The sequence below is a fragment of the Gopherus evgoodei genome, chromosome 8, assembly GCF_007399415.2.
Source record: "Gopherus evgoodei ecotype Sinaloan lineage chromosome 8, rGopEvg1_v1.p, whole genome shotgun sequence".
Lineage (NCBI taxonomy): Eukaryota > Metazoa > Chordata > Testudines > Testudinidae > Gopherus > Gopherus evgoodei.
In genome coordinates this window covers 82,963,702-82,985,378 of record NC_044329.1, presented here as the reverse complement: position 1 = coordinate 82,985,378, position 21,677 = coordinate 82,963,702, and the positions used below count along the sequence as shown (strand labels likewise).

General features: G+C 39.0%; 1 protein-coding gene across 1 annotated transcript in view; it reads right to left on the bottom strand.

Moving 5' to 3' along the window:
• COL24A1 (collagen type XXIV alpha 1 chain) overlaps nucleotides 1-21,677 on the bottom strand; it is a 253,533-nt gene that overhangs the window by 155,110 nt on the left and 76,746 nt on the right. Inside the window, exons 8-12 of the mRNA XM_030572150.1 lie at nucleotides 15,699-15,743; nucleotides 12,347-12,400; nucleotides 10,934-10,978; nucleotides 7,172-7,225; nucleotides 6,342-6,386 (exon numbers count right to left, since the gene is read on the bottom strand). Of these exons, the coding sequence (XP_030428010.1) occupies nucleotides 6,342-6,386; nucleotides 7,172-7,225; nucleotides 10,934-10,978; nucleotides 12,347-12,400; nucleotides 15,699-15,743 (243 nt within the window). The remainder of the gene's footprint in view (nucleotides 1-6,341; nucleotides 6,387-7,171; nucleotides 7,226-10,933; nucleotides 10,979-12,346; nucleotides 12,401-15,698; nucleotides 15,744-21,677) is intronic.

Sequence of the window (21,677 nt, the reverse complement as noted above, 5' to 3'; positions counted from 1 at the left end):
CATTAATTGGAACCACCCTTCCATTCCCACAGACTGGAGGGAGCAGTTTCTTTCATCCTGCATGTAATTATCCCATAAACATTACCTTTTCTGCTCTCAGGTGTTTTCAAGGTTATAGTTTTCTCTCTGTATAGGTGCAAGAGTAGGTTAAGTTACTAACCTTTCACCTTCAGCGGGCCATGCTCAGAAGTGCCTCAGGTCACACATACTATTAGTTTACCCCTTTCAACCTTCCTTTGTTAGGTTGTCTAGCTCATGATTTAACAGAGCTAAATATCTTTAGTTAAAAGCTGGGAAGGGGGAGGGGGTGCCTAACAATGGATAAAGAGGGACCACAGACCAGGAATTGAAAGGAACCTTAACAGTTGCAATGGGGAGATGGGAAGTTTGCCCTGTAATGCAAAATACCTCTGGATTTCTCAGCCATGCTTTTCTTTAATCAGAACTATTGGTCTTTTACCTTGGTGTCATCATAAGAACTGGAGTTTAACTAAATAATAAGGGAAAATTATCTTGTGTAACTCTCCTCTCCTCCACAACCATTGAACTAGAGTTGTTCCAGCTAGTTTTGTTTTGTCTTGTATTGTGTGGTTTGGTCTTATTTACTTATACTTTGTCTTGTTCTTTTCAGTTTTGTCTTATTTTGTTCCAGTAAGTTTTTATTGTGGACAAGAATAAGTCCCACTCCTATTCCTCTGTGAATGTACCGTTAATAGCCTATATAGCATCTTGCAATAAGTTACTAGGCTCATAATTCCTCATATTTTCATCATAATGTGAATTGAATTGATTTATTCATTCTAATTCATGTGCTGACTTTTGAACTGTAATCATTAAAATGAACAACATTGTATTTTTAACAGAAATAATAAAATATCAATTATGAAAAGGAGAAAGATAGGTAAGATTGAATGATGGTCGCATAGTAGATGGTTGTTTATTACAAACTGCAAGTTAGCTCACTACTTCAGCACTCCGGGGAGTAATGCTGGCCTAAAGTCTGGCTCTCCTGAAGTCAATGAGAGCTTTGCCAATGTCATCAGTGAGGCCAGGATTTCACCCAATATGTTTAAGCCCTGACAAATTACTGTCTGTGACTGCATCTGAAGTTTTAATTTGTCAGATATTCTCCAGATCAATTCTGAAACATTCTCCATGCTCTGTAGCAGCTTTGCACATTCAAAATACACAACAAATCATTCAGTCTTTTATGATTCATCCATTAAAAAACTCCATTGGATGGCTATGGTAATCTCAATATTTAATGTAAGTAAATGGAAAAAACTGGAAATTCATTACTGGACATTGTATTAAAATCCATAAAGGAAGTTAAACCATTAAAGTTCCTACAACAGTGTAAACATACCCACATCACACAGATACAATTTAATGTCCTTTGAATTTCTAGTTATATAGAGGAAGGTGGCTTATTCACAACAAAATGCAGACATGCTTAACTGACCAGGCCGTATTTACCAAAAGTGAAGCAGCAAAGGAATACTTTATAGCTGTTACCACCCTGACATCACCACTGCTGCCCTCTTTACGGGCCTTCTGCTGGGAGAGCAGAAAGCCAGCTTTCCTTAGCAGCTGACACTACAGAGAAGTTCTAATGGTGAAGGTGGCAGAGGGATGCACTGAATCAAGGCATCCCCAGGCAACATCCCTGTCCTGGCAAACACAGTTAACTTTTTGGACTACACTGACCTTCTAAGAGCCTTCTGAGGAAGCAATGTTTGTTCCTATTTTCTTCTACCTCTTCCTTTTGTCAAAGTTTCTGCCACCAAGCTCCTGAATTTTCACTGGCTGAAGCCCTCCCAAACACAGGATGACCCTGGCCCAAGGTGTTTTTTGCATTCTGTTGCAAACTAACAAACAGGGCCAATTTCTCAGAAAATTCTGCTAAATTCTGCATGTGTTAAAGCCAAAAGATAGCCCTCCAAATTGACCAGTTTTCAGCAAAAATGATTCAGGCCATTTCCAAACAACAAACAGGCCCATCTATCACACTGTGAAAATTGTATTCAATATCTGATGATGGTGCTCACAAGTGACAATTGATATACCTTAATTTTAAGGTACAAGTTTTTCATAACATAAATAGACTGTATAGCATTTATTCCTTATGTGACTGTTGATTCAGTAGAGGTTCATAATGTTAATTATTAAATATAACAGACTTTGAAATTAACTTGCAAACCTATACACTCTGGGCCAAATTTTCAATTGGACTCTGAAATTGTATTGTGAAATTTCCATGTGCAATATATCTTTTGCTTATTCAAGACCACCTTCTGGGAAGCCATAGTCAAAGGCTAATTTACTGCTCTTTTCAAAAAAAATAGCATATTTTGGGGAGGATGTGTGCCCCAATAGATGTTAAACTCCAGATGACACCAATGAAGACACATGCTTTTAAATAGAAATTAACAGTTGGATCACAAGTGAAATGGAGGAAGTAACAAGGGAATTTTTTCAATTACTAGGTCTCAGATTCAGACTGTAGGTCAGGTGTGGGCAAACTTTTTGGCCTGAGGGCCACATCTGGGTATAGAAATTGTATGGTGGGACGTGAATGCTCACAAAATTCAGGGTTGGAGTGCAGGAGGGGGTGAGGGCTCTGGAGTGGGGCCGAAATGAGGAGTTCAGGGTGTGGGGAGGGCTCTGGAGTAGGGCAGAGGGTTGGGGTGCGTGGGGGGGGGGTTAAGGCTCCAGCTGGGGGTGCATACTCTGGGGTGGGGCTGGGAATGAGGGGTTGCGGTGCAGGAGCATGCCCTGGGCTGGGACCGAGGGGTTCAGAAAGCAGGAGGGGGATCAGGGCTAGGGCAGGTGGTCGGGGCACAGGAGGGGGTCAGGGTGCAGGCTCTGGGTGGGGCTTACCTCAAGCAGTTTCTGGAAGCAGTGGCACATCCCCTCTCTGGCTCCTACACGGAGGCATGGCCAGGCAGCTCTGCACACTGCCCTATCCACAGGCGCCATCCCTGCAGCTCCCATTGGCTGCAGTTCCTGGCCAATGGGAGCTGGGGAAGTTGGCACTTGAGGCTGGGGCAGCATGCAGAATCTCCTGGCTGCCCCTACCCATAGTAGCTGGAACGGGGGATGAGCCATGAGGAGCCATGGCATGTGTGGAGCAGGGCAAGCCCCATACCCTGTCCCCAGCAAGAGCTCAAGCACCAGATTAAACTGTCTGAAGGGCCAGATCTGGCCCCAGGGCCATAGTTTGCCCACTCAGAAAAAAAGAGCAAAAGATGTTCTGGATGAGAGAAGGGGGCAGATTAACCTTAGCCATGGTGTTTTCACTGTCATCATCATGAGTTTTATAACTGATGAGAGAAGAACAATTTAGGCGCTATAAAAAAGAAAAAGCATTTCCAATCTAGGAAGAGAAAACAATCTAAAACTGAAAACATAATAATACCGTGTAGTAAATGTTTTGTTACATCAGTAATATCATCTAATATATTGCTATAACACATCCTAGAAAACAAGAACATTCATATTTTTAACAAAAACAGGTCTGCAGTATTTTCACACAGTTACAATGGACTAGACTAGCAGACAGTTGGTATAGTTTAAAAGGTCTGCTTTGTCAGTTTGAGTACTAGTTGTTGTAACTCAGGGACTGGCAACCTTTGGCATGCGGCCTGTCAGGGAAATCTGCTGGTGGGCTGGGACGGTTTGATTACCTGCAGCATCTGCAGGTTCGGCTGATTGCAGCTCCCAGTGGCTGCAGTTCACCATTTCAGGCCAATGGGAGCTGCAGGAAGCAGCAGCCAGCAGATCTTTTGGCCCGCGCCACTTCCTGCAGCTCTTATTAGCCCAGAATGGCGAACCGCAGCCAGTGGGAGCTGCAATCAGCCAAACCTGCGGAAGCTACAGGTAAACAAACCATCCTGGCCCACCAGCAGATTTCCCTGATGGGCTACATGCTAAAGGTTGCCAATCCCTGTTGTAACTAATCCTATATAGTACATTCCCAATAAAATGTGCTCAAAGTAGTATATATGAAATACTGTGCAGCATATATAACAAGACAGGTAATATAATAATATAGAAGTGGCCAGATTTCATATTACATACTTAATATGGAAAGAAATGGGACACATGCCCCTAGAATACAGAATCTTTTCTTTAAAACATACTGTACATCCAACTGATTTTAAATGCAGACAATTTCAGACGCTCTAATATTAATAATAAGGAATTCAGTCAATTGAATATTTTGTTCCATTTCAAATATGCCAAAGATAAATACTAATACACAACTAGTCTGCTAATTAGAAGCATTTTGAATCCTAAAGAGAGAATTTTCATATCAGATTTTTGCTGTAGTATATTAAATGCCATCTGGACAGTAAACAAAATGATGGGAAACACAATTATCTACCAGCATTTTAAAGCATCCCATCACTATGGTGTCTAGAGCTATGTTAAAATTTAAAAGAACTACCCTAAAAGAAGCCCCTAATCTCCACCTCTCAAGTTTTAGGCTGCTTTCCAAAATGAGATCATATCTGGGATTTGCCCTTCTTCCAAAAGTAATGGTGCAAGGCTGGCCATTCTTTCCCCTCATTGTTATTGATAGAAAGTTTGCACAAAGATGAGTCTTGCATTTCACCCTGAATTGTAAGGCTAGGATTCATCTCTCTGACACTGGGGAATTCCACAGCCAAGATTCCTTTGGTGAGAGCATGCTGCTCCAACCTCTTGAGATATTCACCCTGAGGCCATTGGGTTAGACCTGGGGAAAAAGGCATTCTATGGTCCTGATCCAACAAAGTACCCAGAGCTAAGTACCCACTGAAGTGCTTTGACGGATGAGGCCTTATAATAACTAAACCTTAGCCCAATAGGTGCCTTAAAGATGAGGACTAAGGTCTTGGAACTGATTTCAGGATCAAGAAATAGATCTGGCAATAAGCAGAAAGCCAACAGTATGTGCAGAACACTGGGCTGACGTGCTTTCATTGATCTCTGTTACTTAAACAGTGGACTGCCACATGTTAAACTATTTGAAGATGGATCTCTATGGTCAAGAGTCCTCATGAGAGAGGGATGGGTGCAATACATGACTAGCTGAAGATGTAAAATTAATTTCTCATGACTTCAGCTACTTGTGTAGCTAGGAGCAGTCCAGTGGGATCTAGACGTCATACCACCTTGAGAACCAGAAGTCAGGTGCCTTCAGTTGAATACAAGATTATAATTCCAGATAGTTTTTTAAAGTTTCCTTTTAGCATCACCTTCTTCTTACACAGATTGAGCATAAGCCATCTGCTTTTTTACCTTGATGCTCATTCTTCTCAGAAAAGTTGGCACACTGCACAAGGCTAATACGAGACTTATTGCAAGGTGCAGTAAGCATGCCAATAACATGGATCTGCTAGTGTACACTTTTGGGATGCACAAAGTAGTACATGATTCAAATGAGAAATGAGCAGCAACAATGTAGACAAAAAACTGAACACACTGTCCTGTTAGCCGATTACTTTAATAAATTTCACCTTCTTTGATTTACACATTAATCTGTACCATTAAAAACTTAAATAAGGTTCTTGATTTTAATTAACATGTTTCAGGAGTGTCTTTTAGCACCTTTGGTGTTATGCATTGATTAACCCAAAATTCACATGTATTGGAAGCTGGTCCATATTTCACATGGTTTTGTAATAACTATGCAGCAAACACAAAAAGTACACCAACAGAGCTATACATCTCTCCCTCCACAGTATTTTACATCCAGACAGCAAAAGTCTTAAAGTACAACCATATGGCAGAAAACAAAGAACTTGGCATATAACAGATCATGCTACAGTTTTCTGATATATCAGAAATACTGTAAACCTTAGGAAGGTATGCCTAGCAGATTTGTGTCTGCCACCAGATGCAGAAATACATTTGTATTAAGTAGGGAATACTATTTTTTCTACAAACATCTGAAATTATTAGAAGCTACAACTGACTTGTATTCATGCTAACACCTGAATCAGACTCCTCATAAGGCCTGGAATCACAAATCTGTGTTGCATTAACAATAATTTTTTAAAAACAGTTTGCATTTTTCTGTGACCTTTTAACCCCATGGTAGTCACACTGATAGTTCCAATGTCTGAACTGGCCATCAGGTTAAGAATTCGGAATTTACATTTATTTAGCAGCACCACTAAGTTTACCCAACAAGTTGTCATTTTTCTGTAGTGCAAGGTATGTGCTGGAAACAATAATACAATCATTTGTGAATAAAATGACACTAACATTTTCAGCTACTTAAAACTATATGCAGACTTTTATTATTCATTTAAATTAGCAGCAAAATTAGTAAACCATATTAGTAACCTTACCAGTCTCCCCTTAAGACCCCTTTTTCCTGGCAGTCCTGGAATACCCTGGAAAAAAAAGAAAAGAGACTCTACAATCTAAAAACTCTACAGAATCTAGTTTTAAAAGTAATTTAAATTACATATTATTGGCATGCACATTTGATTGCAAAAGGCAACCTAAAAATCACCACCACAAAAAGCAGACACTGTACCTATTTCTTGTTATAAGGGAGCAGGGAGAATGCAGGGAGAAATGTAAAAATTGTGATCTCTTCACTCCAGGCATATTAGTTGAATTATATTAATGTGTCCTAGAATGCTGAGAAGGGCCTGCTCTGGTTGTCATGAAGGTCAATGAAAAAACTTTCTTTGATTTGAATAGTAGAAAGATTAGGCTCAAAATCAGTTAACAGATTATCATGAGCATTTTTATCTTGAACACATACCAGGCAATTAAAAAATGTGATTTATACATGGACTGAAATTACTCTTAGAGGAAACTTTCACTGCTCACTTCAATGACAAGAACAGGCATCCAATCTCAGAAATTTTAGATGAAATCCAAGCTTCACTTTACAGTCAATTCAGATTGATTAACCCTGGTGCTATTTTGATTTTGTTCACTAGATTCATTCTAATCAGCAGAATTTTATTATTTAATAGGATGACATTTGCACACACCCCCAATCAGTTTTGCTGTCAGACAAGCCTTATTTTCCTATTTAAAAAGAGTTACATAAATAATACATCTTATTTAAGTTTTCTTGGTCTCATTCTGTAATATGTTATACTTCAGTGTGTTTCATTATCATAAATATGTACACATTTAATAAATGGTTCATTAAACCTACTCTTTCTCCTTCAGGTCCTGGCTGTCCTGCCACCCCTGGAGGTCCAATGAAACCCTTAGAACAAATAAATAATTCTTAAATTTCTTCATTAAAAGGTTGCATCTCAAGAACAAGGCTAGATACAGATTTACCACACATTTATGTACGTATAGTAGTTTGAGATTCTGGGTGAAATCCTGGCTCAGCTGAAGTCAATGGCAAAACTCCCAGTGACTTTGATGTGGCCCGGATTTCACCCTCCAAATCCAACTGATGGTGACAATCACCCACCATTGCAGAGATAACATACAAATTAACCATACTAGGAAAAAAATTTCCAAATGATATACTATTGCATCAGAAAGTGCTGATCAAAGAAAATTAAAAAAAAACTTTCAAATTTACTATATTCCCCACATGTAAATCAAAAAGAATTTTTTTTGTGAATAAGTTTGAGAGATTTCCACTACAAAGGAATTATTTTGCAAGTTTAACTTGTCACAGCTGGATTGTTTTAATTAAAAAGTGACTAATATGTCTTCTCTCTCTCTGCTTAAGTAGAAGGGGAGAATTGTCTATCCCATTAAAAAAACAGTAATTGTAAGCCTCAGTTTAATTGTAACTGCATCATGCCATGCTTTCTTTCCATGTAGAGAGTGATGCTGTCTGAGGGTACATCTACACTGGAACTGAAAGTTGCAATTTCCAGGTCAAGGAGACATCCCACAGTAGTTCTGACTGAGCTTGTGTGCCAAAAATAGAAGTGTCGCTGCAGTGGTGCAAGTGGTGGGAGGAGCTAGCTGCCGAGAATACATGCCTAGGATCTCAGATGAGATTATATTTAGGGCAGCTATCCTCTCCCATTGCTTGCGCCACTGTGGATACATTGTTATTTTTAGCAAAGCTAGTGCAGGTATGTCTCCTCAAACTGGAAATTACACTTTCCTGCTCCAGTATAGATATACCCTGAGAAGTAACTTCCTTATGTTGCACCAAAATCTGAAAATCCACTGCTAAATACCAGTGTGTTCAGTTTTTAAAATGGTACAGTAGAAATAACTGAATTTTAGAACATATGATCAATAGAGTAGTCAGAGTAGTAACTATTGCAATAGGACACATGCTAACCACTGTTCTCAAAATATCCAATTCACTTCCAGTTAAATGAATAAAAATAAAGTTAAGAAAATGAAAACATTAAACTGAAGAACTTCTCACATGAAAATAACACTTGGGAGTTTTTGAAAATTTTGCCTTCTGTGACTGAATTAGGAAGCAATTCTACTTTTCATCAATATAGTGGAGATCAGCAGGTGCCCCACAAAGTCTAGTTAAATAAAAAAAATCATAATATGAAATGCAATTAAAAGTTATAAAGGGCAGTAAACATTTCTCACTCATAAGAGCTGTTACAATTCTCTGTTGAGCAAAACACAGGTGCAGCTTTCTTCTACTAGGCAACGAGATTGTCATTGGTGATTTCTCCACTGTTGGGTTTGAATGGGATATGTGCAATTCAGAATATAAGGTGACTTGAAGGAAGTCACACTTATGTCCTTGGTCAGCCCATTTCCTTCAACATGAAACTGGTAAAGGGAGGATTGTATTAGGAGGGAAAATAAAGTTCCATGTACATGGAGCTATCCTGGGAAAATGTATTTTTTTAAAATTACGCTTAAAAAAATCCACCTCCTAAAATGTAGTAATCATTTAAATTCCTGGCTCTTAAGATTTGAAAACCAACACTATGTCCTGAGAAATTTAAACCTCCTCTCAAACCTTCAATGGTTTGTATGTGCTATATTCCATGATATTGCTTCCAAAACTCAGTTTCACATTTTCATGGCTGTGCATACATGACAGACACATACAAATTCAACTGCAAATTGCCATAAACAAAAGTACAATGAAGTGATTCTACACATAGAGACTTCGAGAGAATGTGCAAAGACAGGTGTAGCATCTAGTTACTGAAAAAAAAATAGTGTTTTCACACCTATCTCTACAGTCCTTTGAATTTAATGAAATATCTTAACCCATCTTTTGAGGATCTTAGGAAGGACAATACTCTTCTTGGTGCCCCACACATTAGGGAAAAATGCAGCTCTCTTTTCTTTCCCTGAATTGTCTTAAAACCCTTCAATAAGCAGGATCCAGAGCTACCACAGGAGTGTGTTCTAACCTTAAGAGCTCAAATTATATTGACATAACTGCATGGGTCAATGGCACAAAAACATGTTTCTGGGTCAACATTACAGGCAACATCTGGCGGAAAGGATTATGTAGGAGACACCCTCTTGAAACATGACATTCTGAGATTGTTAGTATGAGTCATTTTTTGAGCAATGACAGAACATGTCATATGAAATAAGACGCTTGTGGGCCACTTAGTGGAAAAGATTGTAACCACCTTTCTCTTGTATAACAGGAGAAGGAGTTGGCTACAGGTTTATAAAGAACTTTGGGGATGAGAAAAAGGAGCAAATGTCTGAGGACTGAGAGCCATGTGGGTGCAATATTTTTTGGGACACAAGATCCTTACAAGCAGAGGAATCAACTCTCCCATCATATAATGAAAGCTGAATTTAAGAAGAGCAAAACTTAGAGACATTTAAAAAAACTGTTGCAGACGAAGGCATTAAATATCTGCAATAAAAAGGCACAAGTGCACAGATTCAGCAACATAATGGAGAAGTTGTAACAGAAGCTTGACAGCATCATAAGGTACAGATTTTAAAAAAGTATTAAAGTTAATGTTTAAGATTAAATATACACAAGTTAAGAGGGAAAGTACTATACATCTGGGGTCCAGCTTGAATTATGGGGGATTACAGGTATCAGTTACAAGGATCATGAGATACATACATATCACATAACCAGCACAGACCCAGATTGGGGTGCAGGTTTTTTTAAAGCATCAGTGGATAAGTGGGCTCAGATATGTCACCCATGGAATGTATAAAGAGCTCAAGTCAGTATCTGTGTCACGAATAAGTACATGGGTGGGGTACTTCACAGCAACCTGTACGATAATGTAGTTGTGTAAGGATGAGGGTGGAATGAAAAACCTGAGAACTTTCTAGTGTAAAGCAATTACAAATCTCACGTTACAATACAGAGTTAACATCATATTCTCATGTGATCCAAATCTGATGATCTGTTGAGGGCAGTGACCTTGAAAGAAATAAAATCTGATGGTTTTTACATACATAGGTGTATATGTGTGAAAAATAAAAACTTTTTTTTCACTTTTCTCCTTGAAACTTTACTCAAAAATGATCCAAAGTTTAAATTTTTAAAAGGGCTCAGCTGAAATATTTTAGGATCTAGCAGAAGGTAACTCTCATATTCTTTACGTGACAAGATTGTTTCCTTCCATCAACCTCTGTCACAGTTGAAGATTACAAATGCCAGATCTGCCTTCACTCCTGACAGCTTCTATTACAGAAATAATGCTTCAGGCAGGAAACGGCCTCTTCCCCTCCACTTCCCCCCTTTGCTTCCCCCCACACTCTCACAGGGTTCTTTTTCTTTCTTTTCATGTCTGTATATGTTCCAAGCAAAGGAAGAGCAGCAAGATGAGATTATTCTATACTGCTTTTAGGCATGAAAAAGAAATAAATCCTCAAATTTTTAATGAAATACAGTTTGTCATTAACCAGTTCTGCAATAGACAGAGTGATTCAGTGGCCGTGCAACTGACAATTCAATGAAGTTCCTCAAGCAAACTATATGTATAAAAATACAGTCATGCATGCCGTAATGCTTTCAAATGTTACTTACTCTTACACCTTTAGGACCTGGGTTACCTTCTGGTCCAGCTAAACCCTAGTATGAAAAGGCACAACTTTTACTTCATTTAAAATAAATGGAAATACTAGATTTAAAAGAATTATCATAATGATTGTAATTTCCAAACTGGCAATGCACTTTTCATGATGGGTGCTATGGGAACCTCTAGACAGAGATTGCAACTTCCTTTATATTAAAGTTACTTCTTTTTGGAAAGTTCTTCCCAGTCCAGTCGAAATCTTCTACCCAATTGTGAACTTGGCATTAAAATAACTTCATGGAACTTTTCATAAACTTTTAAATTGGAATGCAGTTCCAGTAATTTTCTAGCCAACATTAGAACAATAAGTTTATTTCAAATACTCAAAGCATTTTGTATTTTAAAATGTTGGCATGTTGTCATCCAGTCACTATATAAACTATTTAATAATGCTTTTTAATATATAGCCACTGTAAAATTGGTCTAGTAAAATGCTGAAATAGTTTAGAGAGCATGGGTCAAATTCAGCCCTTCAAGCAGGCAGGACTCCACTGAAGTCAGTTGACGAATATAAGGACTCAATTTGGCTCATGAAGTTTGAATGTTAGGAAAAGTGACTGACATTTCCTCTTAGTTCAGTATATGCAGTTGGTGCATTATCTATCTGTCCCAGGTATATAAACGATCAATATTACAAATGACTTGCACTGATAGCATTTGATGTTTTCGCTGGTTCTCTCTCTCAATGAACTGAATGGAAAAAGCCCTTTAACATACTCTTTCCCCACATAAAAGTTAAAGAAAGAGTTTCAGCAATAAAAAAAGTAAGTGTAGGCAAATAAGTAGCAGAATGCTTCCTGTTTCTTCTGAACATTAAATGCCAAAAGGTTGAAACAGACAGAGAGCAATGAAGGTTTTCAAAGTGGTGAATAGGGCTTATACATCCTGTAATTTGGTAACAAGGTATGTATGCACTAGAGGGATGCAGAATTACTGTGGCTCACTCAGGGCCCAGTACGAAGGGCACAATGTGCCACATAGATTCATAGATTCTAGGGTCAGAAGGGACCAATGTGATCATCTAGTCCGACCCCCTCCATGTATGGTGCCTCTGAAAGGAGGCTTGTTTTGAGTATTACTGATACAATGTCAGTCAACACAGTGATGCCATCAGCACTGCCAGCTGATTTAGATATGGTACTTTCAGAAATTACATCATTAATGCTACATGATGGCAGACAATCCTTTTGCGGTAGATCAGTTTGTCAAAACACTCCTTGCTGACAAACAGGCCATGTACAATAGGCCTCACTTTGAAAATTAACCCCAAAGAGAGGAAGGGAAACATATTTTGAACTAATGTATAGTACTGAAAAGGTTCTAATAACAGGAAAACATATAATTCTATTGTATAGTTACTGCACCTGCCTGCCAGGGTAACCAAGTGAACCAGCATTGCCAGCCATTCCTGGAATTCCCTAAATTGAAAGCGAAAAAAATGTAATCAGGTTTAGTATATTTTTTACCTGTTGGTAACATGAAAGAGCTTTCTCCTAACATAAGACTGTTTCTTGCGTAAGTTGCATAGGAAGCCCATAAACCCCACTCTTTATACATAATTAAAATCGGCACGATTACTTCCTGAGCAATGGTGCACATACTGCAAAAGCATTTAGGATGGAGGGAGAGGGAGGGAATAAGTCCAAAATTAAGTGAAGTACAAGGGAAAAACCACTGATTCATGACGGAAAACCCTTAGACAATGTTTGGCAAAATCAGGTATGCACAATGGGAGATGCCTTCAGGGCACAGGTATTTATGGTGCAGATAACCCAAGCTGACGCTGACCTTGGCCATATTATTAAGATTTACACTTCTATGGAACATATGTACAAATGTAAGATGAATCTGAATGCTCTTGTATAGCTGAATTTCCTTATATTGGTCTCAATGTGTGTATGCTAGGATAAGGTTAGACTAACAGTGGATTGATAATGGGTACAGTAAACTCTTCTGTTTCCCCCTCTTCCCTCCCTAATAATTCTGTGTATTTGATTATTTATCCCTCTCTAATAATTCTGTGTATGTGATTATTTATTTATTTTAAGAAAATTCTACTTTTCTGAAATTCTACTTTTCTGAAATTCTACTTTTCTGAAATGGGCAAATTCTTGGGTGCCAGGTGGTAAAGTTCATTGTTCAAGAACTGGACACCTGTTTGGTGAGCAACCTTTACTCAAGCAAGGTCCAGAAATAGATGAGATGTGGTGAAAATAGTTAGGATGGGAGTGCACTTCATTAGCTGAGTGGTGACACTTGACCTGTATCTCATCCTGTTAGTCCTTCAATTCAGGGAATAGTAAGTTCACTGAAAAGTTTCAAACAAATGAACCAGTTCAAGATGTTGCCAAGAGAGAGACAGGCTCTCTGATATTAACAATTTCCCAGTCATTACATCACATTACAGAGAATAAGAAACCTTTGAAACATTTAAAATATTTTTCATAAATAAAAACGAATAATTAACAATAAACCAGGAGTTACCATCTTGACCAATTTTAACTTTGCAATGCCAGGGAGCTGGGCATCTAGACCTGGTCTCCAGGACTGGTATTCATGGCACTATCGGCCAAGCTAGACTAACCTATGTCTGGAGAAACTCATGGAGTTTTCCTGACCCAGCGCCCACTCCTGCAATTTATCTGTTAGAGAAGCTGATTTGGCCCAACATTTCTGGACTGCAGGGCCCTTAGGAGGTCCATTCTTGATATCAACCAGGAAGAAAAACAAGAGGTGCCACTGGTCAAAAATATTAAGAGAGAAGAAAATCATGGCACAGGTGCTGGAGGAAGTGAATCCACTTGGCATTCTCCAATGATCAGCTTCTCCTCAAAAGCCAGTACTAAGATTTGGAATGGGAAGGAGGTAAGAAGTTAGAATGTCACCATCTTTCTCTCCACCCCTGCTCTCTACTTAGCTAATTTTATGTTTAAACAAACCAAGTCCATAGGGCAGGCTTAGAGATTGTCCAACCTGTCCATCTATTGTCACATGTGGGAGTCATACTAATGCAAAATCAGAACTTCCTCCATGAGCGACATGCAGCTGGTTTGAGTGAGGAAGAATAATCCCAGGCATCGGAAGTCATGAATGTGGGAAGCAAAAGTTATTTTGCATAAGTGCTGTGCCTCCAAGATGGTTCTGCTTTCCATGATTTCTTTCATCCTCTGGGGATATATGGGAGATTGATTATTCCCTGAATGGGTTGGTCTGCCATGGAACCAGGATCCAGGGTCTCCTAAAGCTTGAAAAACGTCAGAGAGCTATGGATATTTTTGGCAGAGTCAGGTCCCAAAAATTCCAAGTGCAGATCATGACAAAAAACCCAAAGAGCAACAAATCATTTTAATTTACTCTTTGTTCTTTTTAAAACCTTGCTTGCACTCCCAGTTGTGCTTCACTCTCAACTAATTCCACATTTGATATATTTACAGTAACTTTTTTGTTTGTTGTAGAGGTTTATGGAAATTCCAGCCAACAAGTGGATACTTTGAACTTCACAAAGTCCGTAGCTACTGACATGCAAAATGACTATCATTGTCCTGACTCTTTCTGGGCCATCCTCTACAATTACATATCTCATTGTTACAGTCCTTAAAATAGCAGCAGTAAGAACAGGCTGCATAACAAAAGTATTTTCCCAAATTTTTATAAATGAGTTTTAAATATTTCAAAAATAATATAACAGATTATGAATAATATTATTTATAACCATAGTAGGGGTATGCTGAGATGAGGTCAGACAGTCTTCAGTACTGCTGGGCAAACAGTAATTTCACATTGAGATCTAATGTATCAGATTATATTCAAGAGAATTCACACACTTGCATATTTAGTGCCAAAATTATTCCTCTGATGTCAGTCTCTCTCTCTCTCTCTCACACACAAACATAGACACACACAATTTACCCTCTTGTTTTCATTACCAGTTTATCACTTTTCACAAGCTCCTACTTTGGTTCTCAGGTCCTGCAGTTAACAATGCTGTTCTTCTAAACAACTCTGATAATTAATTCTCTTGCAGAAAGATGACAGAAGTTGAAGGACTGAACTATAACAATTGCCCTCACTTCATTTGGTTTCTTGGAGTACAGCTCAGTTAAAGTTTTGGACAGTTAAAATCTATTCTTGTATTTTTTGTTTTTGACTGCTCCTCTGGTCACTGCTATCATTATGTCATGGTTATTCATTCAGCATTGACAGTGCATTCAGTACTGTATACAAAAGAGAAAAACTTGACTCCTGTTCCAAGATTATGAGAGTTGACAACCATGGCCCCTTGCCCTAATCTCTAGAAGGGAGGAGTAACAAGTGTCTACCTCCAACACTCACATGAAGGATACTTTAAGAAAGCAACACACAGTCCCTTCCCATCTCCCTATCCAGAGATTAAGCATGCATTGTCAAGTCGCAGTGGTAAGGTTTTGAAAGAGTCTGAATTGCCTCCTAAAACATTACACAACACACTTCTTCCATGCCACCAGACTTGCTGGAGAAAACAAGTTGGTCTATTATGTTTTATTTAGGCCTTTAAACCATACTCATCTCCATGACAACTAAGTATCTAGTCAAGAACGAAATCTATTGAGTATTTCTTCAACCAGTCAGTAATTGAAAGAAATTATCTGATATAAGCATTTAAAGCCATTATCTTTAATTGTACTTAACATGCTTTGTACAATGTGTATCAACTGTTACAGTGCCTTCACCACTCACTTGCTCGCCTCGTGGACCTGGTGGCCCTGGATAGCCTTTGGGACCCTGCAGGTAGAAGAGATGAACAGATGTTGTAATGAATACATTCAGATATGCAAGATGCAGCTTTGGGGGTCTTGATTCCCCCTTCCCCACTTTATATTTTTCTTCAGCAAAGAAAAATTTTGCATTCTCTCTTTCTCTGTGACATCCACATTGCTTAATTTCAGTTGCTGATGTGGGAGGAGGGAGAAAGAGAAACTTACCTCAGCATAGATGATTTCTAGCTATGCCTGCTAAACTTGCACCAGTAGTCACAGATTTGTGTAAGCTTAAGCAACACGTAGACAAAATGCCTTTAGCAACAATCTGCTTGTAATTATTGCAAAGCTGGATTTAGTCCAGACTGTTTCCCCATTCCAAATCCTTGTCATAACACTATCTCTGAATGAGCCAGTTCAACTGAGATAGGCATAACAAGAAGATACTCACAGAGAGCGCCAAGAAGCTCTCTAGGAAAAGATAACTGTAAGAAAACAAAAGATTTCTTTCATATGGACTTAATTTTTTTAATACTCCATATATGATGATAGTTTTGCACAAGTAAATGAAACTACCACCTTCCTGACACTAAATAAAGTCTTCCAGATTATCCTGGAATCTTTAAATCATCGAAGTTTATCACTGTCCCTCTTTATATTGAGCATTATGATGATGATGGTTTGCCTGTACAGATGGTGGGTAAAATCCTGGCCCTGTCGAAGTCAAGAGGAGTTCTATATATGATTTCAGTAAGGCCAAGATTTCATCTGGTGCCCCAAGTTTCAGTTTGGTTTCTACACCATGCCAAGAGCTTTGTTATAACAAACTAAATGGCATTACCTCATATGAAATCATAAAAGAGGAATAATTTTGTTCAGTAATAGTTTTAGGTAATGAAAAAAAATCACATCTGTTAAGCTTCAAACTTTGCAATTTTAGTATTATACACTTGTTTGAGAAATAACGTTAGTCCTAAGGACATGTGCTCATTAAAAAAATCTAGAGGCTCCATTTTCTCCAAACCAGTGTTGCAGGTATTCCCTTACATCTTGCTAAACACTCACACAGCATTGCTAATTTGCTTTAATGTTTAGATATTACAGTAAAGTAAAAGTGAACAACATCATCTGCAAATCACAAGCTGCACAGCGTATTTCAACCATACATCTGAATCTGTCTATACAGCCCACAGAACCGAGCCTCCCAGCCCAAGTCAACAGACTTAGGTTAGTGGGGCTCACACTAGTGCTCTAAACATAGTGGTGTAGACAGAGTTTGAAGTTGCACTTTTACCTCCCTTTCCAGGTGTCAGAGCCTCAGGGCTTGTCTTCACTATGGGGGTAAGCTGACCTAAGTTACACTACTTCAGTTATGTGAATAATGTAGCTGGAGTCGACATAGCTTAGGTTGGCTTCCCCCGGTGTCTTCACTGTGCTGTATTGATGGGAGTCACTCTCTGGTCACTCTGCTATTGATTTAGTGAGTCTTCACTAGACCCACTAAATTGATCCCTTCTGCATCTTTTGAAGCAGTGTTGATCTTCCCATAGTGAAGATCAGCCCTGAGCTCCAGCCAGAGCTGCACTTCAAAGTACTGTCTACACAGCTATTTTTAGAGCACGAGCGTGAGCCCCACTAGCCTGTGGCATAGGTATGGGAGAGTGGGTCTTGGACAAACGGGCTGAGAGGGACTGCCTAATCAAAATGCCAAGGCATGCCGCAGAAATGCTGTGGGTCAGATCATTAAATGAAGACAAAAGCATGATTAATGACTGCAACACAAACCTGGAGGGGAAAGCAGTAACACTTCCTTAGGAACTGTGTGTAAAATTTTCAACAGCACCTTAAAAGGACATAAAATATTTAGAAGCCAAAGTCCCACTGATTGATTTTCAATGGGATTTGGGTCCTAAGTGGTTTAAGTGTTTTTGAGAATAACCCTACTTCTGGGTTTTAAAGGATCTTTTAGTATAGGTGCTTGCAGAGGAAATATTCAAATGTTTTATTATATCTGGACCAGGAAAAAAGGGAACTACATTTGTTTTGAGCTAAAAGGAAAGTGTGTGTAAAAAGAAAAGCTAATGATATCTGTAGATTGATTGGAGGATGAGGTACTCCCCAAATTCTAACGAAGACACATTTGGACTTCAAAGGCAAAAACAGAAATGGAAGGGCTTGAGCTCCTGATTACACCAGCACACCCACTTTGTGGGCATGTTATTGGCACTCAGAGTGCTTTGGTCTGTGAGAGAGAAAGAACTTTACTGCCAAATCAAGTAACTTAGTCTCTACTTTGTAAGGGGCCACATTTAAGGAGCTGTTATTTACTACACGTTTTCACAGTGCCTAGCACAATGGAGCCTCAACCTGACTAAGACCTCTTGACCTTATATCAATATAAATATTAAACAACAACAACGTTGGGAGCGCAACAGTGTTTTCCATTGTTTCCATAATAATTCCAATAGCATAGGGTTGGGACAGTCTCTCACTGGTTACAGCATCCAGATAGAACAATAATGCTGCAGCCTCCCAAGAGAGACAGAGGAATGGGCAGGTAATTACAGGAATGGAAGGGGATTTGGTCTTCTCTGAACGGTGCCAAAGAAAAGTTGAAAAAAGCTATTGAGGGCATGTGGTGAGCACAGTGAGCTATATGACTGTAGATGTTTTTACAGAAACCTTTGCCATGGGTGCTATGAGAATGAAGAACTGCTTTGCAAACAGAGTTAATACCAGCATTTAGATCTAAAGCAATATTAAAAACTTGCCACAAATCAACATGTAAATGGAAAAGTTGAAACAGCTGGATAGTCATTTTCCAAAATGTTGAGAAGGTCAAAGAACAACGCAGCAGTACGGATGAATGGCATACATGACACAATAACACTCTTATTCCTCTATGACAAATACTGTATGGACCAAAAATAGCATAAAATTAATCCCAAATCAGCATAACGACGGGAACAAAAATGTTAGGGAAATAAGCTCATCTCATTCTTGCTACTCTCTCATGACTGCAATCCTGTGGTCCTCTTCTGAGGCTGGATCAGACTCATAACCCGTAACCCACAAACACCACAAGACACAACGTACTTATCAACTCCACATTTTCACCATCTGACACAGTTTTGAAATGCTTATTTGGTCTCCATGAACCCTCAGATAAGAAATGTGTTTGCCTTCTCTGTAGATTCACTGTTTCTTACCTGTGCGGCATGTAAATAATACAAATCAGGGTTTCTGGCTAGCATGTGCTAGCTGTAACATTTTAATGACAGAAGGCTTCACCCTCACTCCATCACTGGTTTTTTGTTGGTTTTTTTACCCCAGCCTGGTGTCAGGTATGTCTGCACAGTGCATTAGTCTCACAAGAGGGGTGTTCATTCTAATGTACAGTAGTGAGTGCACACAGGCACTAAGCTGCCAATGTGGACCCTGCTGACATGCATTAAAAGTTCCCTAGTGCACATTAATGTAGGCCCTTTTCAAACAGCGCTGTAGTAACATGCACTAGGGAACTTATAGTGAACTCCAGCAGGATCCACATGGGCCAGTTAGTGTGAAAGATTATAGTGCACAGTCGAATTGATACCCCTGTAGTGGGTAGTGAAGCCCTTAGATTCTCAAACTCCCAGAATTCAATATTTCAAGTGTAAAAATAAAGATTTACTTCCTTTAAAAAATAGGCCAGGGTCTCTCCTTATCGGTTTAAATCACGAGTAAGGGGATTGAAGTCCTGGTGCCGGGGGAGAGTTGGTCTTTGTGTCTCCAATGGATGAGGCTGTTCTAAGAATCCCATCATGGGCCCTAGAATCACACTGCCTCCAAATAGTTGCTTTTCAATACCTCTGAAGACTCTTGCATGGATTCTCCAGGCACATCCTACATGTAGGAGGTCTTCTTTCATGTCTAACTACTAAAATAATGCTGTTATCATGCTTCCGTTCATAGGACTTATTAAAGGAAAATGTCCATGATTACTCAAAATTTTGGCAACCTACAATCCTGTATTGAAAACAATAGGAGCGTCTACTTTAAAAAGCTAATGTGGTATTTTACGACAATATGCCAGAATTGATTCCATAGAAGTTTGTATCTTCCCTGATCAGGCAGGTAACTCAATTAACTGAGATGGAAAGAGTTCCTTGCTCATTGATACCAATGAGGAAAGCATTAACGTTTTTGGTGGGAATTAAGTTTGGTTTGAAAACTTTTGTCTGTTTGCTACATTTGATAGTTAGATGTACGTTTTGTACAACAATAATGTGCACCCTGAGAATGAGTGCTCATGTGAGAGCCTTTCCCTTCTACATGCTTTGCAGGGATGGGAAAGAGGGTGAAAGGAGGGGTTTCTTCTCTTTGTGGTCCAACTCCACAGTTAATCTAAGGCTTCATCTATACTAAAGTTTTGCCTAGCTGTGTTGGCTCGGAACATTAAAAAAAGAATCATATCCCCAGCTGACATACTTATGCCTGCAAAACTCCCCACTGTAGACTCAACTATGCAAACAGAAGGATGCTTTTGTCACAAAGCTAATGTCATTTGGGGAGGTGATTAAGCTATGCTGGCAGAAGAACTTCTTTTGCCGACATACACTGTCTCTCTACTAAGGTGCTTTGCTTAGTTATGCTGGCACAGCTCTACCAGCAAAGGCTCTGCAGTATAGACAAGCCCTGGCACTAATCTGAAAGATAAGTATCTTGCTCTTTCTATTACTGCTGCAACCAGACCTTCACTTTAATGTGGAACCAACAAGGAATCTAACAAGGGCAGCAGGCCTAATATTGCTGTCACAGCACTTTTACATTAATGTAATTCTGTTAGCTTTAATGGTGTTGATCCTGATTTATAACTGGTGTAAGGGAGGGAAGAATCAGGTCCAGCGTATCTAGCAGGGAGAAGCAATCAAAAACTAATTTACTTGGCTACTGTAGCAAGCTTCAGTGAAAGTTTTAGAATTGTTATGATGAAGAAAGAAGCCTCTCCCTCTCCTCCCTGCCTAGCCCAGGCACCAAAGGGCAAGAAACAGAGGTAGCAGAAAATGTGCTGTCACTTAGAGAGAGGTGATCCACATTATTTATCTTTGCATGTAAATCCCAGGCCCTGTCTGCTTGGCAAATAATAAGACCAGTTTAAGACAAAAGTACATTTATGCCATATCAACATATTCTATTTTAAACACCTGTCAAAACTTACCTAAAACAGCATTCAAAGGAGAGTGCTTTTCCCTTTGAAATCAATGGAAGAATTTCTTCATTTAATCAAATTTCATTCTTATTCTAGGAAAATGGCACTCTGTGTGAAATAAACTCAGCCACTCTCTACCATAGAAATTTCCCACAGATATTTACTGTACTGCTCTTCTTTTTTGTATGGATGCTTCAAACAAATATACCAGACCTCAGAGGACTGACAATGAAACAACACTCTGTTCTTGTTCACACAGGTATAAATTTGGAGTAACCATACTGACTTCATTAGAGTTACTCTGGATTTGCACAGGTGTAATTGGGCAAAAATTGGCCCTGCATAATAAACATGTTGCAGGCAGTAGAAATATGAAGTCAATGGCTACAGGATTACCATAGAATAGTGCAGCATTTTTTAAAGAGATCCTTCAAGGAAACTCTACTAATGCAGTCTATTGTTTCTACTAACCTTTTCCCCATCTGTGCTAAATTCAGACATTCAGGAAACCAGAACCAAGAGCATGCAGCACATGACTAAACACAAACCATATCCATTCAAAACATAAAAATGTAATATGAATATAGACCGCAAAATTTTCACAATCATTGTAACAGTGGACACCATTGCATAAGTACTGCACAAAATTTCACAAAAGTTCCAAATCAGGCAAATTTTGATGAAAAAAATCTTATTATTTTATCCACAACTTTGAGCAGGTCTAATTATGCCCAGGAGAGGGCAGTAGTAGGCACTATGCAGCCAGCA